We start from the raw sequence: 27,310 nt of genomic DNA, 5'->3' as shown, positions 1-27,310 counted from the left end.
TAGTTCAGGTACAACCCAAATGCCTGCCCAACCTTTACTTCCTCTTTGACTAGTCTTCTTTGTGTTAAACCCTGTAGTCTGTCTTTATTTCCGACTCTCTCTTTCAGATGCAGTTCATGTAATCTCATGGGAGGAGCAGAGTGCCGAAAGCGATGGCAAAAACACACGCCGAGCGAACCACCGAAGACTAAATGAACGAATGAATGAATGAATGAATGAATGAATGAACGAAGGAATGACAGACCGACAAAGGACAGAAGGAAAACCAACCAACCAACACCAAATATGAGAGGAAGAAAGAAGAAAAAGAAAGGGAGGATCAATCCGGGAGATGAGAAGGGTGGAAGGCTAGAGCACGGAGGGGATATGTCATAATAAAGGCGCATCTCTGTCTGAAACAGCCCTCCTCCTGAAAAAAATTATAAGTAGTGTATATTAAAAAAATAAACACCCAAAGCCCATTACTGGGTTTAAAACTACCTAAAACTTGAATGTGTAGGTCGTTTTCAGTCGACAGAGTGAAGGGGTCAGGGGTTAGAGGTCTTAAATTTATTGCACTTAGGACCAGTGTATACATTATGAAGTCTCTTTGTTGGGTTAGTTTGTCTTCTGTTACGTTCTCTGGTCGTTGGTGTACATGGGTAGTCTAGGCCCTGTTACGGTTACTGGGACTGTATTTATGTTGCTAATAAGCTGATATTGAGCAATTTGTCACAGAGTAAAAGAGAGATGGAGAAGAGGGGATCTAGCCATAGGCAGAAAAGACAGGTTTGGATTGAAAAAGATCTGTAGGTTAAAGTTGCATCCACTCTCTTTGGTTGCATCCACACAGGTAGGAAGACGTAGGTGTTTGGATTCAGTTTTTCTATCTCGAAGCACGTGTGTTTGCGCGCAAGCTGTTAATAAACCATTTATTTGTGAGCTGGTCTCTACCTTCTTTCTTAGGCGACAGGTCACCAATTGGAGCGGTTTCTAGAAATCTTTATTTTAATTCTCCAACTTTCTCACCGTTACTGATATCGATCAAACCGGTGGAACCAAAGTCACACAGTACCGTTTGTCCCTGCTCGCTTGCCATCCTTGACTGTTAGGTAGCGAAGAAAAGCACTTACGGCGTGTATGTTACCCAAGGGAGCTGTTTCAGACATGGAGAAGCCTTTACCACATGCAATCAGACGGAGTATAAACATTAAGGATAGCCCTCTACACTCATCCTCACAACCACCATCCTACCACCAGCCTAACCCTCAACCTCTTCTTATGTTTATTTGTCCATGGAGAGCCACTGGAGAACTGTTGTAAAGTGTTTTTAATCCCTCTCTACTTCATTTGTGTCTCTTGTAAAAACAGTTTCTTCTTCATCCCCAGTGTGTCCTTAAATGTTGACGGATTCGCACGCACACTAAATTACACACACAAAAGCATGTTACACACACACACACACACACGCGCATTAACATGTAGACACACACACATCCATCCTGCGGAAACAATGTTTGATTTCAGAATAGGATCATTCTGACGGTTGATGTCACAATTTGTTTCCTCTATCATAATGTCCATTGCTCTCGATGGTGTCCTATTGTTGCTAAAGCCATATGCAGTCATTTTCTTCCCAACTGTCAAGATGGGTCAAATGAAAGGATGTCAAAGTAACTTTGTGTCAAAGGAAGGATATTGTCAAACTGTTGATGACTCAACAGAACGGTTTCATGTTTTTATTTTGAACAAATATATGTGCCAATAAGTTTGGTACGGGTTAGCGCTGAATGAAACTTAATTGCCAAGGGTTACTTTATTGTTAAATATTTGGGGGACATGGAGTTGAAATGGACAATACTGGTTTGAGCATACTCTTGGTCCCATAGGCTTTATAAAAGATGTCAATGTAACTGAACTGTTGGTGCCAAAGGTCAAAACAGGTATAGGGTCACAGTTGCCATACTTTTCGCTGTCTAATTCCCCTTTAATAACACATTGGTTTGTTACATATGCCATGAGTTTCTCATTGAGGACTGTTTTCTGTTTACTTCCTATATCTTGACGCTGAAGCCAATAGTGAGTTATGCCCCCTAGTTATGTTATATATCATTATTTTTTTGATGAACAAGCTGAAGTGTTTCACTGATATGACCACATTCAGAACCTGAAAGAAAGGAGAGTTGGTGATAAATGAATGGATCAAATCAAAGTGTATTGCTCATGTACACAGATTTGCAGGTGCAGCGGAGTGCTTGTGTTTTGAATGCACATGCAGATCCCTAAGACAAACCCTTCCCCTTGTCTCGGTCCACATCACTAGTGAGTTGAGTACTGTGGAGCATCTTAACTGATCCTTTTCACTTTCTAGTAGACCTAGCGCTCTAGAACACTATCTTAGCATCTTTGCTGCTCTTCGGTCTAGTGCGCATAGCTCTATATTCACCTCTTGGTGACTTGCCAATTGTCATTGACGTCAAGATTATCTTGGTGGATCGTCACTGTCTAGGAGACCTAGCTCTAATTTCCCCTCTTAGCCTCTGTCACTGTCTAGCATGTATAGCTTTATCTTCTCTTGGTTTTTCTTTTCTGTCAAGTTTATTAGTCAAACTCATTCGCTCCACCCTTGTACTTGATTGATGATTTAAAGTCACAAATTAGTAACTCCCTTCGCCTGGTTGTCTAGGTCTTAATTGAAAGGAGGAAAAAAAAAAACCTGCAGACACTCGGCCCTCCATGGAATGAATTTGACACCCCTGGTCTATTAGATATATTTAAAGAATTGTCTCCAGGATCACTTTAGATTCATTCCCCTTCTGACCTTGTTTCATTGTCTAGTAGAACTATATTTAGATAGAATCTCCTATTAGTCTACACTGTCCAGTATGTATAGCTCTAGATTCTTCTTGCTTCTGCTTTTGTAGATGATACATTACAATCCCCTTTGTCTTATAACTTCCTGTTTCTTCACTGGACTCTGTCATAGGCCTTCACTTAATCATGCTGTGAGTGGGCGTGTACGCCATCTTTAAACTTAAACTGTCTCTGATTGGATCATATGCATTTATGTCTTGTCGGTGAAACCGAACTATCCACAATGTCTAAGGGGGATGTATACTCTCAATGATGAATTAAGTCTGTAGTCTTGAAGTATTTGAGGGTTCTGGTGGCACTAGTCTTTGTCTGTAGGAAGGATTGCCTCGCTATAGTAGTACCTGTGTAAACGGGGGTTGAGAACCAGTGGTGGTCGTTTGGAAGTTAAAGGTCCAATGCAGCTGTTTTAATCTCTATTTCAAATCCTTTCTAGGTAACAATTACTACCTTTTTGATTGTTTTCAATTAAAATGGTCAAAAATAAGCTAAGATATCAGTTTCTCAAGCAAGAATTTTAAGATTGTCTGAGTGGGGAGGGGAATGCTAGCTGTAGGTTTGGAACGCTCTTATTGGTCTATTAAATTTACCGCCTGGTGACGTCGCCAAAACGCCATTCCACCAAAACAGGCTGAAATTTGACTGTTTTTTCAAACATATCTAACACTAAAATGGCATTATCATTTAAACAAAATCACACTATTATTTCAACCTTACTATGTGGATATATATTAAACACAAACCCTTCTCTGGGCTCCTCATACTGTGATAGTCCCTTACTCAGGAGAGTAGGAAGCTCTGGGTAGAAGTTGCTCTAAGAGACAGATCTAGGATCAGCAAACCCTTGGGGGAGAAATGCAAAACTGACCTTAGATCAGTGTCTAGAGACAACTGTATTTGTATCCCAATGGCACCCTATTCCCTATGTAGGCCTCTGGTCAAAAGTAGTGTACTATATGGGGAATAATGCCATTTGGCACACAATCCTTGTTTGGCACTGAAGTTGATGAGCACAGCTTTTTCTCTGGAATTTATCATGTCTTGTGTTCTCTGGTTCTTCAGTAGTTTCATTTCTCTCTTTTTGAGTCATTTTTAAACTAGATTGTTGTTCTGCATGGTACCCGGCCTGCCTGTGTTTTGTGTGTCTTTGAACTGGTTTCAAAATAGTGGAAGAATAGCAGAGGGGGAGAGAGACAGTGTGGAGACTACAATGTTGATTGTCCTATTATAATCTTAGGGGGTGCGTCTCAATAATCTTGTCTTTTTCTCTCGTCTTCTAAGACTTGAAGAGCGTTAGCTCCCAGAGCGAATGCCAACAATGTCAAATCACGCTGACGGTCTGTTTATGGTAGGCTTTTCTTCCCCTGTGCATGGTCGTGATGATGTGTTCTTTCTACAGCTCCCCTTAAAAGCATGATCTGATTTACTGTCTGTTAAAACTCCGGGTTCCGGATTGTCATGGTTGCATTTCTGATTACATGCCGCAAGGACAGACACCCCTAACCATAGCTCTAGGGTGAATCTCAATAGTCTTTCCTTGGCTCATTGCGTCCTCTGTCCTCAACGCATTGGAGGAGGTGGTCTGGGGGTGTAGCCAAACCCTTTTCATTTTCCAAAGATGCCACGTAACTTTTTCCCTTTATTGAAATGTCTTTCTGATCATATCTGAAAGTGTAGTACCCTCTAGTGGCGAGTCCCTATAGTAACACAGTAATTGAAGATGTCATCAACCTGAAATGATAAAGGAACAGGGAAAAAGAGGAATGGCTTTTTGGGGTTATAAACGGATAAATCTCTCCATAAAATTAATCAGTTTATCCGTTATAAACTGATACATTTGGTCATTTTCAGTCAGTGTTTGTTCAATGATCATGTGCACATTTTTTCCCTACATGTTTTTTTGGAAACTACCCTTCTGATAGCTGAACTGGTGATAACTATGTAAATAGAAACATGCAAACACATACACACACACATACATCACAATCCCTGTATTGTACTATACAGGGAATATGGGCTGCGTTTACACAGGCAGCACAATTCTGATCTTTTGCCCAATTATTGGTAAAAGAGCTGATCTGACTGGTCAAAGAGAAATTATTGAATTTGGCTCCCTGTGTAAACGCAGCCATGGTGTTATTTGGGACACATCCATACACACATCAGCCATAATGTTATTTTTGTCTTTGTATTATTATTTTTCTGAACATGAGAGCTATTTGATATTTGCATTAGTATATAGTATATAGATATATAATAATACCCAAGGGGTGATTAAACGTATGAAGAAGGGGATTGGCTGCATATCTACAGGTTGCCAATGGATCGTCAATGGATGTCATTGATTGTCAAGGATGCCAAATTATTCAGAGAATCACACCTTTGTCTCTGATTATTATTCTTGTTCTTCCCCCTCTTTGTACATTTATATTTATTTCTGCAGAAATATTAGGATTTTATTAAGCATGGAAATAATACAAAACGAACGTTACAGAAATACAAAAATCATTGGCTTTTATTTTTCTTACTGTGTTTATTTTGATCATCTTTTTTTGGAAGAAATAAAGTCATTTTCCATTCCTAAAGCGTTTGGTGATTTTAATGATCTTTTTTTTTGTAGTGTGGGGTGTCTGCACTGAGTAAGGCTTGCTGCTTAAAACAATCTCCACTTACATTTTTGTAGATGCTCTTATTCAAAGTGACTGGAACCCACAACCCTTGCGTTGCAAGCACCATTCTCTTACAACTGGGCCACATGGGACCAGTTAGAGTATACGGTTTGCAACATGATAAGCGGCTTATTCTGACAGGTTTTGCCGAGCGTTTCCCAAACTTGGTCCTCGGGACCCCAAAAGGTGCATGTTTTTGTTTTTTTGCGCGAACACAGCAGATTCAAATAATCAAAGCTTGATGATATATTTGAATCAACTGTGTAGTGCTAGGACAAAAACCAAAATGTGCACTCCTTTGGGAGACCCTTTCTTAGCCCCAACTTCCATGCCAGGACACACCTACACGTGTGCTTAGTGCAGTACACACACAGGCAGGCAGACAGACGGACAGGAGAGAGGAATGCCAAGCCACTACTAGATAAGGACTGACAGCTGAAGAGGGAGAGGCGATGACTGGTGGCTATTTTTAAAATTCATTCAGCCAGGCCAAGCAGAGACCCCCTCTCTTTCCTTTCTCAGTCCCCCTAGATCTCTCTCGTTCTTTCTCTCATTCCCTCGCTTCTCTTCTATCCGGGAGAAAGTTCTGGAAGACTGTGTGGGATTAAAGTTTTGAAGCCCCTCGAAGAGGAAAAAGAAGAGCGGGTTAGCGAAAGGAGAAGTTAGGTAGAAGAGTTACGAGAGGACAAACTAAATACTAGGCCAGTATGGCTCTTCTTTGCTACAACAAAGGCTGTGGAGAGAAGTTTGATGCTGACAAGAACAAAGATGGTAAAACCACTTGCTACTTTAACTCAAACACACGGTTTGTTAGTCACTGTTATACTGCGATGGTACACAGGTTGGATTGCATGCACTGTAGACAATGACAGTTTATTAGTAATTAATAATATTATTTGGATTAAATGCATGTTGCTAATATTGCAAGGTATTTGAATTTTCAGTGTGTTGTAGACTAATACTGTTTTTGAATGGACAAATGTAGAGTGGATAATGTGTGTTATGGTAATAGTTCATGTGTAATAGCATAGACTATGGCAGTCTGACAGACCCCTTTGGGACATAGGTGGGAATTGACAGGTGTTTTTAGCAGAACTGAAAGGGCCAGTTTCGCAGATGAAGATTGATCCCATACTAATAGACTGAAACACATTTTCAGTTAAGCATCTTTGGGTCCAGAAAACTGGCATAGTCATCCACACATTGGCATATCATGGAGGGATTCTGGCTTGAGAGATTGTATTGTAGGCATGTGTGTGCAATTGCTGTGCTTGTGTGACAGATGTGCAAATGAGAGACACACTGAGTGAAAGCATGCGCCGACATAACTTTATACGTCTTTAGGTCACCGAGTAGAGGTCTCTTCATAGCAACTGTTAGGTTAGTTAATGCCTTATATGGGCCCAACCCCCTCCCTCTTATGACCAGAACTTTGACAGCTGTCTGGGAGACCCTGCTGATTGTGTGTGTGTGCCTGCTTGTCTGTGACAAGTTACAACGTTTGTGTCTGACAAATGCCAGTGCCAACAAGTGCCCTTTGTTGTTTCTCGCCCTCTAGATGCCTGTCTTTATCATCCAGGTGTTCCCATCTTCCACGATGCTCTGAAGGTATATACATAAACATTTGAGAAACTTAGTTTCATATTTATTGATTCTCATCTATCCTCACAGTACTTGATCAAATTGATAAACAATGCGTGTGTGTCCAGGGTTGGTCTTGTTGTAGGAAGAGAACCACAGACTTCTCTGAATTCCTTTCTATCAAGGTAAGGACCATCTGGGACCAACTGGGTTTGAACTCAATACTGTTTTAACCCACTGAGCTGAAGCATATAGGCATTAGCTCAGGGAACAGTACTTATCAAGTATATGCAGTAGTTCGCTGTCAGGGTACTCTGTACGCAGTATCCTGACATTACTTTTCTATTGGATTTTTCTATTGTAGGGCTGCACCCAGGGGCGTCATAGTAACGAAAAGCCCCAGGAGCCCATGCAGCCGACAGTGACATCAGACAAGAACGGTGTGAGAAACAACAGAGAGGAGATAATTTACCAGGGGCCCAAATCAGCTGAGGCACTGCAGAAAGAGAGACCCAGGTAGGGTCAGCTTGCTCAGATGGCTGATTAGGTGTTTATTTATTTAAATTATGTATTTATTGTCCTTTACAGTTCAGATGAGGATAAGACCAAACTGAAGCTGAAGGTGTCCGCCTCTCTGACTCAGGTTCTGGAGAAGATGGAAATCAGCAGCAAGGCAGAACTAAAAAAGAAAGGTGTGTGTGTGTGTGTGTGTGTGTATCCCTCCCATACCTTCTCTGTTTGGAATCCCCTTGTTGTTCAAATTGTTGGTGGTTTCTATATAATAGCAGTGCATTTCAATGCTTCTGTTGACTAATACCAATACTTCTCTGAAATATATTATTTTGAAACTACTTAGGTAGTATAACCTCCCCTGTCCTTCTGACCATTCCTCTCTTTATTTCTCTCTCTCTCGCACTCACAGAGACTGCAGTTGTCATGCAGGGAACACGATGCAAGAACACAGGATGCAAAACAGTAGGAATTTCTATTCATTTTTTATTAGTGCTTTTATTTTATTTTTTCTCCCCGATTTCGTGATTATGCAATTGGTAGTTAGTCTTGTCCTATCGTTGCAACTCCTACGGACTCAGGAGAGGCGAAGGTCGAGAGCCATGCGTCCTCTGAAACATGACCCCGCCCAAGCCTCACTGCTTCTTGACACGCTGCTTGCTTAACCCGGAAGCTAGCCGCACCAGGAAACACTGCAGCTAGCAACCGAAGTCAGCATGCATGCGCCTGGCCGCCACAAGGAGTCGCTAGAAAGCGATGGGACAAGGACATCCCAGCCGACCAAACCCTCCCCTAACCCGGACCACACTGGGCCAATTGTGAGCCGCCTCATGGGTCTCCCGGTCACGTCTGGCTGCAACACAGTCCGGGATCGAACCCGGGAGGCCATGTGTCTCTTTTGTGTGTCTGTGTATGCGTGTTTCTGTGTGTGTGTGCATGCGCTCGTGTGTATGTACAGTGCCTTGCGAAAGTATTCGGCCCCCTTGAACTTTGCGATCTTTTGCCACATTTCAGGCTTCAAACAATAAAGATATAAAACTGTATTTTTTTGTGAAGAATCAACAACAAGTGGGACACAATCATGAAGTGGAACGACATTTATTGGATATTTCAAACTTTTTTAACAAATCAAAAACTGAAAAATTGGGCGTGCAAAATTATTCAGCCACCTTAAGTTAATAATTTTTAGCACCACCTTTTGCTGCGATTACAGCTGTAAGTCGCTTGGGGTATGTCTCTATCAGTTTTGCACATCGAGAGACTGACATTTTTTCCCATTCCTCCTTGCAAAACAGCTCGAGCTCAGTGAGGTTGGATGGAGAGCATTTGTGAACAGCAGTTTTCAGTTCTTTCCACAGATTCTCGATTGGATTCAGGTCTGGAATTTGACTTGGCCATTCTAACACCTGGATATGTTTATTTTTGAACCATTCCATTGTAGATTTTGCTTTATGTTTTGGATCATTGTCTTGTTGGAAGACAAATCTCCGTCCCAGTCTCAGGTCTTTTGCAGATTCCATCAGGTTTTCTTCCAGAATGGTCCTGTATTTGGCTCCATCCATCTCCATCAATTTTAACCATCTTCCCTGTCCCTGCTGAAGAAAAGCAGGCCCAAACCATGATGCTGCCACCACCATGTTTGACAGTGGGTATGGTGTGTTCAGGGTGATGAGCGGTGTTGCTTTTACACCAAACATAACGTTTTGCATTGTTGCCAAAAAGTTCAACTTTGGTTTCATCTGACCAGAGCACCTTCTTCCACATGTTTGGTGTGTCTCTCAGGTGGCTTGTGGCAAACTTTAAACAACACTTTTTATGGATATCTTTAAGAAATGGCTTTCTTCTTGCCACTCTTCCATAAAGGCCAGATTTGTGCAATATACGACTGATTGTTGTCCTATGGACAGAGTCTCCCACCTCAGCTTTAGATATATGCAGTTCATCCAGAGTGATCATGGGCCTCTTGGCTGCATCTCTGATCAGTCTTCTCCTTGTATGAGCTGAAAGTTTGGAGGGACGGCCAGGTCTTGGTAGATTTGCAGTCGTCTGATATTCCTTCCATTTCAATATTATCGCTTGCACAGTGCTCCTTGGGATGTTTAAAGCTTGGGAAATCTTTTTGTATCCAAATCCGGCTTTAAACTTCTTCACAACAGTATCTCGGACCTGCCTGGTACATTTACATTACATTTAAGTCATTTAGCAGATGCTCTTATCCAGAGCGACTTACAAATTGGTGAATTCACCTTCTGACATCCAGTGGAACAGCCACTTTACAATAGTGCATCTAAATCATTTAAGGGGGGGGTGAGAAGGATTACTTTATCCTATCCTAGGTATTCCTTGAAGAGGTGGGGTTTCAGGTGTCTCCGGAAGGTGGTGATTGACTCCGCTGTCCTGGCGTCGTGAGGGAGTTTGTTCCACCATTGGGGGGCCAGAGCAGCGAACAGTTTTGACTGGGCTGAGCGGGAACTGTACTTCCTCAGTGGTAGGGAGGCGAGCAGGCCAGAGGTGGATGAACGCAGTGCCCTTGTTTGGGTGTAGGGCCTGATCAGAGTCTTGAGGTACTGCGGTGCTGTTCCCCTCACAGCTCCGTAGGCAAGCACCATGGTCTTGTAGCGGATGCGAGCTTCAACTGGAAGCCAGTGGAGAGAGCGGAGGAGCGGGGTGACGTGAGAGAACTTGGGAAGGTTGAACACCAGACGGGCTGCGGCGTTCTGGATGAGTTGTAGGGGTTTAATGGCACAGGCAGGGAGCCCAGCCAACAGCGAGTTGCAGTAATCCAGACGGGAGATGACAAGTGCCTGGATTAGGACTTGCGCCGCTTCCTGTGTGAGGCAGGGTCGTACTCTGCGGATGTTGTAGAGCATGAACCTACAGGAACGGGCCACCGCCTTGATGTTAGTTGAGAACGACAGGGTGTTGTCCAGGATCACGCCAAGGTTCTTAGCGCTCTGGGAGGAGGACACAATGGAGTTGTCAACCGTGATGGCGAGATCATGGAACGGGCAGTCCTTCCCCGGGAGGAAGAGCAGCTCCGTCTTGCCGAGGTTCAGCTTGAGGTGGTGATCCGTCATCCACACTGATATGTCTGCCAGACATGCAGAGATGCGATTCGCCACCTGGTCATCAGAAGGGGGAAAGGAGAAGATTAATTGTGTGTCGTCTGCATAGCAATGATAGGAGAGACCATGTGAGGTTATGACAGAGCCAAGTGACTTGGTGTATAGCGAGAATAGGAGAGGGCCTGGTGTATTCCTTTTTCTTCATGATGCTCTCTGCACTTTTAACGGACCTCTGAGACTATCACAGTGCAGGTGCATTTATACGGAGACTTGATTACACACAGGTGGATTGTATTTATCATCATTAGTCATTTAGGTCAACATTGGATCATTCAGAGATCCTCGCTGAACTTCTGGAGAAAGTTTGCTGCACTGAAAGTAAAGGGGCTGAATAATTTTGCACGCCCAATTTTTCCGTTTTTGATTTGTTAAAAAAGTTTGAAATATCCAATAAATGTTGTTCCACTTCATGATTGTGTCCCACTTGTTGTTGATTCTTCACAAAAAAATACAGTTTTATATCTTTGTTTGAAGCCTGAAATGTGGCAAAAGGTCGCAAAGTTCAAGGGGGCCGAATACTTTCGCAAGGCACTGTATGTTAGTGTGTGTTTCACAGAGAAGGGAGTAAAACGTGATGTGCAGTAACTCTTGTCTTTGATAACGAATCTGTTGCATTCTGCTGATGTTAGGGTAACAGCCAGTCTTAGACAGTGTTAACTCTTTCCCGTAATTCAACAGTTTTTTCCAGAGCCTTATATTCTAGAGAGTTGGGTTGATTTTACGAATGTTGAATATCGTTCCAATTCTAGACGTTCAGTTGCATATCATTATTTAAATGTTAATAGGTAGCTAACATGGCTGCCATATAATGTTGTAGTATCATGTAAATGCATCACAATGCAGAAACCTCAATGTCCCAGCTTTCTCATTAGAAAAATGTTGTCATCTTAAAATTGTTGTTAGCATGTTAGTTATCCCCCTACCTGAGAGGAGAATTCAGTAGATGATTGTTGTTTGTTGTTGTTGACAGCAATACCAGGGCCCAGAGACCAACGGAGAGACCTGTACACACCACCCTGGAGCACCTGTCTTCCACGAGGGGTAAGACGAGGACTGTATTATACTTACAGCTCAATCTAAAAATATTCATACCCCACCTCCACATTTTGTAGCGGCCTTATTTTAAAATGGATGAAATAAATATTTTTTCCTAATCCATCTACACACAATACCCCATAATGACAAAGCGAAAACAGGTTTTTCGAAATGTTCGCAAATATATTACAATTTAAAGATGTTCAGATCCTTTGCTATGAGACTCAAAATTGAGCTCAGGTACAACTTGTTTCATAGATCATCCTTGAGATGTTTCTACATTTTGATTGGAGTTCACCTGTGGTAAATTCAATTGATTGGACATGATTTGGAAAGGAACACACCTGTCTATATAAGGTCCCACAGTTGACAGTGCATGCCAGAGCAAAAACCAAGCCATTAGGTCGATGGAATTGTCCGTAGAACTCAGAGACAGAATTGTGTCGTGGCACAGCTCTGTGGAAGGGTACCAAAACATTTCTGCAGCATTGAAGGTCCCCAAGAACACAGTGGCCTCCATCATTCTTAAATGGAAGATGTTTGGAACCACCAAGACTCATACTAGAGCTGGTCGCCCGGCCAAACTGAGCAATCTGGGGAGGTGAGGTGACCAAGAACCCAAAGATCACTCTGACAGAGCTCCAGAGTTCCTCTGTTGAAATGGGAGAACCTTCCAGAAGGACAATCATGCCTGCAGCACTCCATTAATCTGGCCTTTATGGTAGAGTGGCCAAAAGGCACCTAAAGAACTCTCAGACCATGAGAAACAAGATTCTCTGGTCTGATGAAACCAAGATTGAACTCTTTGGCCTGAATACCAAGCGTCACGTCTAGAGGAAACCTGGCATCATCCCTACGGTAAAGCATGTTGGTGGCAGCATCATGCTGTGGGGATGTTAAGAACTGGGAAACTACTCAGGATCGAGGGAAAGATGTATATAGAGATCCTTGATGGAAACCTGCTCCAGAGCGCTCAGGATCTCAGACTGGGGTGACGGTTCACCTTCCAACAAGACAACAACCCTAAGCACACAGCCAAGACAACGCAGGGGTGGTTTCGGGACAAGTCTTCGAATGTCCTTGAGTGGCCCAGCCAGAGCCCAGACTTGAACCCGATCGAACATCTCTGGAGAGACCTGAAAATAGCTGTGCTACAACTCTCCCTATCCAACCTGACAGAGCTTGAGAGGATCTGCAGAGAAGAATGGGAGAAACTCCCCAAATACAGGCGTGCCAAGCTTGTAGTGTCATACCCAAGAAGACTCAAGGCTGTAATCGTTGCCAAAGATGCTTCAACAAAGTACTGAGTAAAGTGTCTGAATACTTACGTAAATGTGATATTTTCGTTTTAAATGTAATACATTTGCAAAAAAATCTAAACCTATTTTTGTTTTGTCGTTATGGGGTATTGCGTGTGGATTGATGAATTTAAAAAAAAAAACTGTTTAATGAGTTTTATAATGTAAAGTAAAAAAATGTGGAAAAGTCAAGGGGTCTGAATACTTTCCGAATATACTGTGTCCATGCCTGTATTATACAATACTATTATATACTCTTCTACGTGTATAAGTACTAGAGCTGTTGCTGTGTAAAGACCATAGACTTTAATGCTGCTTTATTATAAACATATGAAATGTAATATTAATGTAATACTGTAATTGTGCTGTAATTCTAACCTTACAGGTATAAGTACTGGGGTTGTTGCTGTGTGAAGACCATAGACTTTAATGCTTTTCTGGATCAGAAGGGTTGTACCAATGGCAAACATCGCTGGGTCCAAAAAGTGGTCAGTATTCTCTTAATGTCCGGGTTTCGTTCTGTAGCCAATTGTGCCTGTTTTTTTTTTAACAGATAATCACTTGGACATTTTGCTGTAAACAGTTAACTGTAAACTCTGGAGCTATTGCCTTTTCTCTCTCTTTCTCTCTGAATGTTTGTGTGTGCAGAACAATAAGAAGGTTGCGTGTAGACATGACTGGCACCAGACAGCCACACAGGTCTACGTGACCATCTATGCCAAGAACGCCAACCCTGAACTGTCCTACGTCGAGGCTAACCGCACAGTGGTAAGAACGGGCTACACACACACACACACACACACAAAAACGAACACAGACATACAAGAACGCCAACCCTCAACTGTCCTCCGTCAAAGCCAATCGCACAGTGGTAACACGTACACACGCATTTTGACTTTTGCATATGTTGTTTTCCCGCTGGTGTTTTGAGTAAGGTTGTTAATGATGATTAACATCTCTCTTTCTCTCTCTACTGCCCTGTCCCTATCTCTCTTCCTGTAGCTGACCTGTCACATCCAGTTTGAGGACAACAAGATTTTCCATAAGGACTACCATCTGTGGGGGGTGAGGGGCAATGCTTTTCCTGTCTTCTTTTTTAAAATTATTATTATTATTATTATTATTTTTACCTCTTGAATTGTTTCCAGCCTCTCTCTTTCCCTCTCTCTTTGTATTATACATTCCTCTTTCTTTCTCGCTTGTGTTTCTGTTTTCTATTTCTCTCTTCCTGTGTCTTTCGCCTTTCTCTCCCCCCTAAACACCAACCAACAACTATCCCCACCATAACTCTAACCTCATATCCCTCTTCCTCCTCTACTCTAGGTAGCGGATGTAGCCAACAGTGGGGTCAACATGGTTTCGTCTAAGGTGGAAGTGTCGCTCCGTAAGGCAGATGCTGTGGCCTGGGGAAAACTTGAGGACCCCAAGTTCAAACCAGAACCCGAACCCCAGGATCTGGACATGGGTACTGATAAACATCCCCCTTTATGTTGTTTTATCTTGTGATTATAAAGGAAGTGTTTGTTCGACCGGCAGGATGACAAAATACATTTAGGCATTGGGGTCAAAATAAATTAAGGTAGGGGATTAAGATTACGTTTAGGAACAATGGTTAAATTAAGGTTAGGTTAAAGGTTAGGGAAAGGCATAAAAGTTAACATTGGGGGTTAGACACCGTCAATTTCTGCCAGGCTATACACTGCCATAATCAAAACATCGACTGGGTTCACAGTATTGCTCACTGTGTTACAGGTTACACCGATGAGGCCGACGACCCCAGTCAGTGGGACAGGGACATCGACGACGATGACATCAGTGATTCAGACGAGGAGTGGGAGAAACCGCAGATCATCCAGAATCCTCCAGAAGAGGATGAGATGCCCGTGCTAGAAGGCTAAATTGATTAGTTGATTTATTGATTATGTCTGTCGTCCGTCAAGACGGTAATGGTCAAGAGGATGCTCTGACTGGCTGTGAGATTGAGTGTTGTTAGATAGACTAAGGAAAATGGACAATAAAGTACTCTAAGGCCATGGTATGGCTTTAATATTGTTACTGGTTTTTAATTTATGAAGAAATTGTATTTTTATTTGTTTTATGTATTGTACTACTGTATTCACAGAAACAAATAAGGAATATCAACCTGTTATAGGTGAGTTTTCATCTTCTGCCTCTAGTACATATTAGGCCATTGTCAGGTGACAGAAGTCAGTTATCAGACAAATCTGGGTCAGTCAATGTCCTAACATGGACACCGTACTCTGGTTTCATTGCAATTAAAGGCCTACCGTATTGAAAAGTCAATCTGTCCACTCTACATCATTCCTGTTTGAATGTGACTTGTTTGTGACGCCAAATGGGCCTGCTGTGCTGTGATATTCATTAGACAGATGGAGTTTCTCCTTTGTTTTAATTTGCGTTGTCACACTTGGGACACACACACACACACACCCGACTCCAACAGCAATGGATACACTTTATTTCAGCCTCCTGCTAGCAGCCAGTGAATGCTGTCTCTCTCTCTGGGTTCTGGGACATGGATGATTGGCAATTGGATAGCACAAATAAATAGGCTTGGGCCTGAATTCAATCGAAGGCCTGCTATCGCGAAGGGCGCAGCACGCTTTATATTGGCTCAAGCATAAATTACCTTTAAAAGTCAAGTGCAGTATGCTTTTCGACAACGCGCCTTTGATTGTAATCCGGCCTAAATTCACTGATGATAATCAATCATATGCAGTAAAACAGTAAAATCATAGCCTGCATGATTCCTGTCTTATTGGCAACAAACATTTATGTTGAGTAAACTGTCAAAATAACAGTTTGGCTCTGAGATGGAGCATAATGTATATCTATTTGGGAACACTCAATCAAGTTCAATACATGATGAGTTCAAAGATTCACAATTCAAGATTTGATCACAATTCAAGATTACATTCCAGATTTGAATCACAATAACATCCTCCTTATCAATTGATACCATTAAATAGTATAATATACAACATCTTGACACTTAGGACTTCAAGGAATACTTTTTAGGCCCAAAGGCTGACCTTCCAGCCTGGTTACAGAGATCAACCAGTACAACGAATTAACAGCACAAGATTATTATTATTAAACATCTTTGAACAAACAACGTGCAACATCGAGTCCAGCTTTGCGCATTGCACAGCAGAGTCCAGCCAGTGCGGTCTGTAGGTGTGCGTTCACAAAAACTTGCCGTCAAATACTGTTACACAACCGTGGCATATTACATGTTACATACATGTTGTCCAACAAAACGTTTCCAAAACTTTTCCTCTTGACTTGAACGTTAAGTCGTTGTTGCATTGTTCTCCATACCTCCCAGTACCTTGGCGATTGACCACTATATATGTTATGTCACACAAGATTTCAATACTGATATCCTAGCGTCGTGCCATAGACACAACAACAGCCGCTAAGGAATCGTTGGCATAGCGTTGGAGTAACGGTGTAACAACATTTTTCAGAATCCAGTCTTCCATGAGATTAGGATGTGTAAAGTGAGAACATTAGGGTTGAAAAATTCTGTAAACTTTCCCAAAATTCCTGGGTTTCCTGCGTATTCACTTCTGAAAATCTGGAAATGTTCCAACGGGATTTCTTGAAACCTGGTAATTTAGAAGAAATTACTGGAATTTTGCCACCCTGAGAGCATGTACAGTAGAACAACCCCTGACAAGTGAATAAACATTTAATATCTATTATGTATATATAATATACTTTAACATTCGTGTTGGTTATATTTATGTTACATATTAACACACACTGATCTCTGTATAGATGTGTCATAAATACAAGGGAGAGCGACCGTTTCCATAGCAATAAAAACACAAGTGAACGATCACTTTTACAACACACACGTCGCTCGCGCACACATTTTTTCTTTGAGTTTCTCTTTGTAAAGTGCAAGGCAAGATACAGTAAACTTTGAAATGAATGACACGCACACCCAGTGTCGTTTGCGCGCACACACACACACACACACACACACACACACACACACACACACACACACACACACACACACACACACACACACACACACACACACACACACACACACACACACACACACAATCGTCATATGTCGTTTAAAACTTGGCACACATGTACAGGTACATCACTTAAGCCTCTAGCAATAACAGCAGGACAAGCACGCTATTGGTACAGTAGGACAATCATAGCTAACACTTTATCTGGAAGGCTGATAATAAGCTGATAATAAACACCATTACTTAACTATTAAATGACTAATACATAGCTTGTTCTGCATTGAATGAATTAAATACATGTTATTTTGACTTAATGATACAACTTAACTTATATCTCTTGTTCATGGTTTAACTATATATGACTCGGCATACTGGTCTTTGTAATATATATTATTTTCATCCGAAACTACTACTATTCATAAATACATGAATAAAATATATAGAACGATATAGTGGTTAACTAACAGTTAAACTATACATGAACTATCTTAACAGTTTATAAGCTGTTTATAACCAGACCTTCAAAATAAAATGTTACTCAATTTCTCCAACGGAAAAAAGAAAAGAAATCTCACTGCATTTATATTCCAGCGTAGGGATAAGGGATGGTATGAGTATATCCCTAACCACAGACGTAGGATCAACTTCCCCTCCTCCAAACCTAAGCATAACCATAAGGAGGGATAATGCAAACCTTAGACGGATCTGAGATCGGTGTCAATGGGCTACTTCATCCAACTTGGAAGTCATGCAGGGACACATAGAGGTCATCGTGGTTTAGATGTTACAGTAAGTACTGTAGTAGCTAGCCTTAGATATTACAGTGAGTACTGTAGTAGCTGGACATAAGATGCTACAGTACATCTATTACAGATATTATGGTAAGTACTTTAGCAAGGCCAATATATTAGTACCATATTCTGTCCACATGTATTACATTCCTCAATATGAACCTTCAATAAAAACTTTTTCACATTTTTAAGTCTCCAGTTCCTCAGGTGATAATAAGTTGAGGTGTTTTTCGTTATTGTTGATGTCCTCCAACAAAGATGTCCTCAAACTTCAGATTTCGAGGAAACTAAAAAGTCCCGAAAGTCAAGAGCGAAAAGAGGAAGGCTAGCCTAAACCCCAAAAAGAGGATATATCTAAGAATAAAAACAAAATGTCCACTCCCGTCATGCAAAGCACAGCACCGCCTATGTAAACACATTGCATTGTCAATGAAACAAAATATGCTTAGAAACTCTTTCCTCATCTCTGATTGGCCACTTTGACTATCAAGAAGAACACGCCCACATCCCTGGTCAGCTGGTCAAACAGCACACCAAATGGTGATGCAATGCAAAGTTACGCCCCCTCGTTAAAAACAACTCCTCCCTGATTACAAAATGGAGAACATTGAATCAAGGGGGAGGTGATAGCTGAATGGGGAGGGTCATTGAATTGTTGAATAATTTATCCCCCCTCCGGTTGCCATAGTGACAGCAGTCTTCTTAAGCCTCCTAATTAAGTTCCTCAATTGCCTGAAGGATCCGTCTCACATGCCCCACCTTTAATATCCCAAGATCCTGTGGGAGAGAGAGAGAGATGGACAATCAAAGTTTCTCCTTTTTACACAATGTTAATGAATGTTTCACTGTTTTTCAAAATCGTTAGTTATCATCAACTTAATATCACTTTATATCAACTTAAGTAACTTGTGCAGCTTTCAGGGGCGTCATGCACCCTAAAAATCTGAGGATGCAAAAAGTATGTGAGGACGGTTGGGGTGGTCCAGAAGGGGGCCCCTGTCCTTGCATTTTTTTAACACTTGAAACAGCTTTTTACAGAAATCTAGAGCCAAAGTCATTAAGCTATGTCAAAAACAACAACAAAAATCTGCATATCTAAGTATACCTCGAGCCGTCTGTATCTTAAACTATATACACTTCTCTGTATCTCGGCTAAAATCTGGGTAGAAGATTGAAAGGAATGTGAGTCTTATACAGTACATTTAGTTATTGCTTGCTTTTCTAAAGTCTACCAACATTGCCAGCCCGTATGCCAGCTAACATAGTTAGACAAGCTAGCTACTATAACTTGATGAATAGCCTGAAATGGCTTCTTGGTAGCTAGTTGAGGTTGGGAGATAGATTTCCAATCTGAGCTAGCTAAAGCCAACTTCATAAAATTGTTAGGTTGCTAGAAATATTACAGAGAAACATCAACAACAACATATACACTACCGTTCAAAAGTTTGAGGTCACTTAGAAATGTCCTCGTTTTCCATAAAGACATACATGAAATGAGTTGTAAAATGAATAGGAAATATAGTCAAGATGTTGACAAGGTTATAAATAATGATTTTAATTGAAATAATAATTGTGTCCTTCGAACTGCTATCGTCAAATAATCCTCCATTTGCAGCAACTACACCCTTGCAGACCTTTGGCATTCTAGTTGTCAATTTGTTGAGGTAATCTGAAGAGATTTCACCCCATGCTTCCTGAAGCACCTCCTACAAATTGGATTGGCTTGATGAGCACTTCTTGCGTACCATACGGTCAAGCTGCTCCCAAAAAAGCTCAATAGGGTTGAGTTCCGGTGACTGTGCTGGCCACTGCATTATAAACAGAATACCAGCTGACTGCTTCTTCCCTAAATAATTATTGCATAGTTTGGAGCTGTGTTTTGGGTCACTGTGCTGTTGTAGGAGGAAATTGGCTCCAATTAAGTGCCGTTCACAGAGTATGACATGGCATTGCAAAATGGAGTGATAGGCTTCCTTCTTCATGATCATGTTTACTGTACAAATCTCCCACTTTACCACCACCAAAGGACCCCCAGACCATCACATTGTCTCCACCATGCTTGACAGATCGCATCCAGCACTCCTCCTGCATCTTTCATTTTTTCTGCGTCTCACGAATGTTCTTCTTTGTGATCCGAACACCTCAAACTTAGATTTGTCTGTCCATAACACTTTTTCCCAATCTTCCTCTGTCCAATGTCTGTGTTCTTTTGCCCATCTTAATCTTTTCTTTTTAGTTGACAGTCTGAGATATGGCTTTTTCTTTGAAACTCTGTCTGTTTAATTTCTTTACCAACCTATTGTTCACCGAATAACTTTTTTTTCACTATTGGTTAGAGCCTGTAAGTAAGCATTTCACTGTAAGGTCTACGCCTATTGTATTCGGCGCACGTGGCAAATAAACTTCGATTTGATTAGAAGGCCAGCATCCCGGACTTACCTTTTCACTGTTGGCGTTGAGACTGGTGTTTGCCTGTACTATTTAATGAAGCTGCCAGTTGAGGACTTGTGAGGCGTCTGTTTCTCAAACTAGACACTCTAATGTACTTGTCCTCTTGCTCAGTTGTGCACTGGAGCCTCCCACTCCTCTTTCTATTCTGGTTAGAGCCAATTTGCGCTGTTCTGTGAAGGGAGTAGTACACAGCGCTGTACGAGATCTTCAGTTTCTTGGCAACTTCTCACATGGAATAGCGTTCAGTTCTCAGAACAAGAATAGACTGACAAGTTTCAGAAGAAAATACTTTGTTTCTGGCCATTTTGAGCCTGTAATCAAACCCACAAATGCTGATGCTCCAGATACTCAACTAGTCTAAAGAAGGCCAGTTTTGTTACTTCTTTAATCAGAACAACAGTTTTCAGCTGTGCTAACATAATTGCAAAAGGGTTTCCTAATGATCAGTTAGCTAAACCAAGGTTATTATTTTAAAAAACTAACACAACGTGCTATTGGAACACAGGAGTGATGCTTGCTGATAATGGGCTTCTGTACGCCTATGTAGATATTCCATTTCCAGCTACAATAGTCATTTACAACATTATAACAATGTCTACACTGTATTTCTGATCAACTTGATGTTATTTTAATGGACAAAAAAATGAAATTTTCTTTAAAAAGTAAGGACATTTCTAAGTGACCCCCAAACTTTTGAACGGTAGTGTATATACAGTGCCTTGCGAAAGTATTCAGTCCCCTTGAACTTTGCGACCTTTTGCCACATTTCAGGCTTCAAACATAAAGATATAAAATTGTATTTTTTTGTGAAGAATCAACAACAAGTGGGACACAATCATGAAGTGGAACAACATTTATTGGATATTTCAAACTTTTTTAATAAATCAAAAACTGAAAAATTGGGCGTGCAAAATTATTCAGCCCCCTTAAGTTAATACTTAGCGCCACCTTTTGCTGCGATTACAGCTGTAAGTCGCTTGGGGTATGTCTCTATCAGTTTTGCACATCGAGAGACTGAATTTTTCCCCATTCCTCCTTGCAAAACAGCTCGAGCTCAGTGAGGTTGGATGGAGAGCATTTGTGAACAGCAGTTTTCAGTTCTTTCCACAGATTCTCGATTGGATTCAGGTCTGGACTTTGACTTGGCCATTCTAACACCTGGATATGTTTATTTTTGAACCATTCCATTGTAGATTTTGCTTTATGTTTTTGATCATTGTCTTGTTGGAAGACAAATCTCCGTTCCAGTCTCAGGTCTTTTGCAGACTCCATCAGGTTTTCTTCCATAATGGTCCTGTATTTGGCTCCATCCATCTTCCCATCAATTTTAACCATCTTCCCTGTCCCTGCTGAAGAAAAGCAGGCCCAAACCATGATGCTGCCAACACCATGTTTGACAGTGGGGATGGTGTGGTCAGGGTGATGAGCTGTGTTGCTTTTACACCAAACATAACGTTTTGCATTGTTGCCAAAAAGTTCAATTTTGGTTTAATCTGACCAGAGCACCTTCTTCAACATGTTTGGTGTGTCTCCCAGGTGGCTTGTGGCAAACTTTAAACGACACGTTTTATGGATATCTTTAAGAAATGGCTTTCTTCTTGCCACTCTTCCATAAAGGCCAGATTTGTGCAGATTTGTGCAGATTTTGTGTCTCCCACCTCAGCTGTAGATCTCTGCAGTTCATCCAGAGTGATCATGGGCCTCTTGGCTGCATCTCTGATCAGTCTTCTCCTTGTATGAGCTGAAAGTTTAGAGGGACGGCCAGGTCTTGGTAGATTTGCAGTGGTCTGATACTCCTTCCATTTCAATATTATCGCTTGCACAGTGCTCCTTGGGATGTTTAAAGCTTGGGAAATCTTTTTGTATCCAAATCTGGCTTTAAACTTCTTCACAACAGTATCTCGGACCTGCCTGGTGTATTCCTTGTTCTTCATGATGCTCTCTGCGCTTTTAACGGACCTCTGAGACTATCACAGTGCAGGTGCATTTATACGGAGACTTGATTACACACAGGTGGATTGTATTTATCATCATTAGTCATTTAGGTCAACATTGGATCATTCAGAGATCCTCACTGAACTTCTGGAGAGAATTTGCTGCACTGAAAGTAAAGGGGCTGAATAATTTTGCACGCCCAATTTTTCAGTTTTTGATTTGTTAAAAAAGTTTGAAATATCCAATAAATGTTGTTCCACTTCATGATTGTGTCCAACTTGTTGTTGATTCTTCACAAAAAAATACAGTTTTATATCTTTATGTTTGAAGCCTGAAATGTGGCAAAAGGTCGCAAAGTTCAAGGGGGCCGAATACTTTCGCAAGGCACTGTATATATATATATATATATTTATTATTATTACAGGACAAATCTGTGGGGGCATGTGTCCTTGTACCCCCTATGGGCATGATGCCTCTAGCCGCATTCACATCACGTTGGAAACTCTGGAACTCCAAGCTAATATGAACGTGAGTTATTTGCGTAAAGAACTTCCTATTAGTTGATTCTGATACTTCTAAAGTGGGAAATGGGGGTATCATCTTCCTACAATGAGTGAGCAAGTCATTGCTAGAAAAGTCATCAATATACTGAACAAAAATATAAACGTAAAATACAACAATTTCAACGATTGTCATGACTTACAGTTCATATAAGGAAATCAGTCAATTGAAATAAATGAATTAGGCCCGAAACTTATGGATTTCACATGACTGGGCAGGGGCCACTTGGGAGCCAGGCCCAGCCAATCAGAATACGGTTTTTCCCACAAAAAAAGCTTAATACAGACAGAAATACTTGACTAGCTGTCCGAGTGGCTGGTCTCGGACAATCCTGCAGGTGAAGAAGCCGGATGTGGCAGTCCTGGGCTAGCGTGATCTGCGTTTGTGAGGCCGGTTGGACGTACTGCCAAATACTCTAAAACAATGTTGGAGGCGGCTTATGGTAGAGAAATTAACATTCAATTCTCTGACAATAGCTCTGGTAGACATTCCTGCATTCAGCATGCCAATTGCATGCTCCCTCTAATATCCCTCTAATATCTGTGGCATTGTGTTGTGTGACAAAACTGCACATTTTACACAAGGTGCACCTGTGTAATGATCATGCTGTTTAATCAGCTTCTTGATATGCCACACCTGGCAGGTAGATGGAATATATTGGCAAATGAGAAAATAACACTAACAGGGATATAAACAAATTTGTGCACAACATTTGAGAGAAATAAGATTTATGTGTGTATTTGACTTTCCTGGGATCTTTTATTTCATCTCATGAAACATGCGATCAACACTTTACATGTTGCGTTTATATTTTTGTTCAGTATACCTTACTACATTCATAAAGCATAAATGTCACTTAAATTGATTACAAAAATCACACACTCAAGAAGGCCATGCACAGTTCCAGTGGAACTGGAAATAACACTATGCCTTAGACCCAAAATGGCTGCCTAGTCCTATACCCAAAATGGGCACCCAGTTTCCTATGGTCCTCCTGTACCTTGAGGTCGTGCCGCTGCAGCTGTGAGAGCTGGCAGCCCTGGATGTCCCTGGAGAGAAAAGTATCTCTGTACTCCCCTAACCCCAGAGAGTACAGCCACGCAGCTACCTCCTCACTTTCCCACCTCTCCGCTATAGCCACAGACACAGACACACGCACACGTGCACACAGACAGACCAGCGCAAAGAAACACACATATAGATATACAAAAAGAAAACACACCGACACTGAAAGTTCACATTCCAGAAGAGGCTGCTAGGGGGAGGACGGGCACATAATAATGGATGGAATGGAGTTAATGGAATGGTATCAAACACATGGAATCAATGTGTTTGATACAGTCCAATCTATACCGTTCCAGCTTTTACTAAGAGCCCACCCTTCAGTTTAAAGTGCCACCAGCCACCACTGACAAGGACACTGAAAGTTCACGAATCCACGAGCATGCATAGGTGAACTCAAAGAGAAACAGAATCAAACAAGAGAAAATAAACATACAGAAGCTACAATATAGAGCTACACAGCATTTAGAGCAGGCCAGGGCTATTCATATCTGGAGCCTGATTGTCCCCAGCAGGCCGTGAAGTAGGGGACTCGCCTAGACTCTTACCTGACTGTTGCACCAGGCCACAATGTACTAAGCTGTGGCTGTGGTTGTATGGAGGTTAGGCCTCAAAGCAGGGGTTTGCCTGGATCCTTACCCGACAGAGAGCTGTTGGACCAGGCCACAATATACAAGCATGGCTGTGGTTGTATGGAGGTTAGGCCTTAAAGCAGCGACTCGCCTGGATCCTTACCTGACAGAGAGCTGTTGGACATCTGCTTGTGGAGCTTCTCTCTCTCCTTCCTCACCTTGGGCATCATCTTTAGCTTCATACTACTCTTACCACTCACTCTCACAGAGTCCTGGAAAGAGGGAGGAACAGAAAATGGAAGAATAGAGGGAGGAAGAGAAATAATGGTGTGGTTGAATAAAAATGACTTCTGCTGTTGTCAATCCATGTACAAATCAGACCTGGGTTCAAATACAGTTGTAGGTATTTCAATTACTTTTCAATAGATATCAAAACAAGTATTCAGATAATCTTAATTTGAAAAAAACAAACAAGTAGTCGAATATTGGAATGTATTTGAAAATACCATTTGGAAAGTATTGGCATGTATTTACAATTACTTCAAAAACATTTTGTTGGAAGTATATGAAAGATGGTATTAATCCCAAAAATATTTGAATGCATTTGAAAATAGTTGTGAATGTACATAGTAGTTTAAAAAAATTACAAATAAAAAACTTAACATGTATAGGTCTTATTTCACATGTATAGGTCTTATTTCACTTATTTCACATGTATAGGTCTTATTTCACTTATTTCACATGTATAGGTCTTATTTCACATGTATAGGTCTTATTTCACTTATTTCACATGTATAGGTCTTATTTCGCTTATTTCACATGTATAGGTCTTATTTCACTTATTTCACATGTATAGGTCTTATTTCGCTTATTTCACATGTATAGGCCTTATTTCACATGTATAGGTCTTATTTCACATGTATAGGTCTTATTTCACTTATTTCACATGTACAGGTTTCATCACAATATGCGGCCCATGCTTTATACTTTGGTGTCTCATGAAAGAGATGCTATGTTACATTTCAAAAACATCAGTGTTTCAAAAAGCTCCTTGGACATTGAACTGAGATCTGGTCTCCAATGCTGAAAAGCTGCTCCACAGCTGCGAAGTGTATGTACTCAGCAGCAACTCTACTCAGTGTTGGACATGTGTGACTGTGTGTCTTCCAGAATTTCAGAGGATCAGTGTGGCGCCGGTAAACTTTGTGGCAAGATCATTGATGTCTGCAGTAAGTGCAGCCTTCTAAGTGTCATTGCACCATGCCAGTTTAAATTGTGAATCCAAGACTGAGGCAATCTGGTATGGTTTCTTATGCTCATAAACAGTCAGGCGCTTGTCAACTTCTTCCAGGTTTTTGGACAAGCTTTCCATTCCACCTGGTAGAGCAAGTGAGGAGCTGTTTAGTCAGTCCTCTGATACATGGAATGATGTAGCTGGCTGTGACAATGTCAGATCCTTGCACTCTATCTGTGGCAACCTCAAAGGGGGTTTGGATGTCCACAACATCAGCGAGGACATACTTCTAGTACATAGATAACTTGGTGACAGGCAGTGTCAAGCTTTTCTTCATAAGCACTGAGAACTGAGCGAATCATTTCCGTTGAGAGTTCTACCTTGTGGCTGGTTGCAGACGATTCTCCCCTTCAAGGTGACCCTGTGCAAATATTGCTTGCTGTAGTGGGAGACAATGTTGGAGGCTTTGGAAATGGCTTTGTTGTGGTTATCTGTAGATTTATAGGCATCTTTCACAGTGAGTTGCAGTGTGTGAGAAAAGCATCTTTCATACTGCGGAAAGTGAACTTCATCAAGGTCAGTGGAACTTACAGACCTTCCTCCACTTCATCATCGGTATCCTCTTCTTCAGCGGATGTGTCATCTTCAAAATTAGAAAAGGCAACAACCATGTTAATGGCGTTATAGTTGACCACGGTGTTGACTTTGGTTGTAGTGATCCAAGATTTCCGCAGACTGTATGTGCTGGCAATGCATTCTCCAGTATGGCAGCATTTGAACCGTTTACATGCCAGCATAACACTGTGAAAAGTCCAATTCTGTAGGAAGTGCCTTTTAGAGCCTAATATTTTACATTTTTTGAAAAGGGTTTCAAATAGTATTCAGTGAAGTATTTGAAATTGGCAGACTATTATTTTTTTTTTAAATAACCATTAAAAAATAAATAAAAATAGAAAGAATACACAGAAAAAAAAAACATCTTAAATAACAAATACTCAAATACACATGTATTTCAACCCAGGTCAGGTACAAATTGAGCAGACAACTTTACCAAAGACACACAAACACCCCCCCAACCTTTACACTAGGGAGGGTTTCCCAAACTCATTTTGGTTTTTGCCCCAAAACTACATAGCTGATTCAATTGATCAAAGTTTGATGATTAGTTGATTATTTGAATACGGCAAAAACCAAAACGTGCACACCTTGGGGTCCTGAGGATCACGTTTAGGAAACCCTATCTTACACACACACACTCACATCCACTTCCTCTGAGCAGTGCATGGCAGGGCAGATCCAGTGTATATCATCTAGCTTGTGGAGTTCAGCACTCAGAGAGTTGAGAGTAGAGAGAAGGTCCTCTTCCTGGGGAGAGTCCAGCTAAAACAGAGCGGGGCGGGGGACAGGGAGGAGAGCGGGAGGGGGGGACAGGGAGGAGAGCGGGAAGGGGGACAGGGAGGAGAGCGGGAGGAGGGGACAGGGAGGAGAGCGGGAGGGGGGACAGGGAGGAGAGCGGGGAGGAGGAGAGCGGGAAGTGGGGACAGGGAGGAGAGCGGGAGGGGGGGGGACAGGGAGGAGAGCGGGAGGAGAGCGGGAGGGGGGGACAGGGAGGAGCGCGGG

The 27,310-nt window shown here is 41.6% G+C and overlaps 3 protein-coding genes across 11 annotated transcripts in view; 2 read left to right on the top strand and 1 right to left on the bottom strand.

Moving 5' to 3' along the window:
- Positions 1–5,435, top strand: part of si:ch211-200p22.4 (phosphatidylinositol-binding clathrin assembly protein) — a 53,497-nt gene extending 48,062 nt beyond the window's left edge. For all 5 annotated transcript variants that reach the window (XM_064940124.1, XM_064940121.1, XM_064940123.1 and 2 more), the window contains one exon: positions 108–5,435. In XM_064940124.1, the coding sequence (XP_064796196.1) occupies positions 108–122 (15 nt within the window). In that variant the 3' untranslated portion in view covers positions 123–5,435. The remainder of the gene's footprint in view (positions 1–107) is intronic.
- A 473-nt stretch (positions 5,436–5,908) lies between these two features.
- On the top strand, positions 5,909–15,119 carry zgc:92429 (uncharacterized protein LOC445063 homolog). Its single transcript, XM_064940119.1, has 12 exons — positions 5,909–6,290; positions 7,078–7,127; positions 7,229–7,285; positions 7,465–7,616; positions 7,689–7,792; positions 8,023–8,075; positions 11,706–11,776; positions 13,454–13,556; positions 13,717–13,836; positions 14,071–14,133; positions 14,392–14,533; positions 14,821–15,119. Exons 1-12 carry the CDS (start codon positions 6,227–6,229, stop codon positions 14,964–14,966), a joined length of 1,125 nt encoding a protein of 374 aa, XP_064796191.1. The 5' UTR covers positions 5,909–6,226; the 3' UTR covers positions 14,967–15,119.
- Positions 15,120–15,524: 405 nt separating this feature from the next.
- The window catches only part of si:dkey-172j4.3 (diacylglycerol kinase delta), a 114,380-nt gene continuing 102,594 nt past the window's right edge, over positions 15,525–27,310 (bottom strand). For all 5 annotated transcript variants that reach the window (XM_064940113.1, XM_064940116.1, XM_064940115.1 and 2 more), the window contains 3 exons: positions 26,951–27,070; positions 24,620–24,728; positions 15,525–18,652 (listed from right to left, as the gene is read on the bottom strand). In XM_064940113.1, coding sequence (XP_064796185.1) covers positions 18,600–18,652; positions 24,620–24,728; positions 26,951–27,070 — 282 coding nt within the window. In that variant the 3' untranslated portion in view covers positions 15,525–18,599. The remainder of the gene's footprint in view (positions 18,653–24,619; positions 24,729–26,950; positions 27,071–27,310) is intronic.

This window comes from Oncorhynchus masou, chromosome 27, assembly GCF_036934945.1.
Source record: "Oncorhynchus masou masou isolate Uvic2021 chromosome 27, UVic_Omas_1.1, whole genome shotgun sequence".
NCBI classification, from domain to species: domain Eukaryota; kingdom Metazoa; phylum Chordata; class Actinopteri; order Salmoniformes; family Salmonidae; genus Oncorhynchus; species Oncorhynchus masou.
This window is presented reverse-complemented; position numbering and strand designations above follow the sequence as displayed.

Bases quoted from the DNA above. Each gene is read 5' to 3' on its own strand.
- zgc:92429 (XM_064940119.1), top strand. From the start codon at position 6,227: ATGGCTCTTCTTTGCTACAACAAAGGCTGTGGAGAGAAGTTTGATGCT. The intron at 7,128-7,228 runs GTATATACATAA...GTGTGTGTCCAG, and splicing joins TCTTCCACGATGCTCTGAAG to GGTTGGTCTTGTTGTAGGAA. The intron at 14,134-14,391 runs GTGAGGGGCAAT...CCTCTACTCTAG, and splicing joins AGGACTACCATCTGTGGGGG to GTAGCGGATGTAGCCAACAG.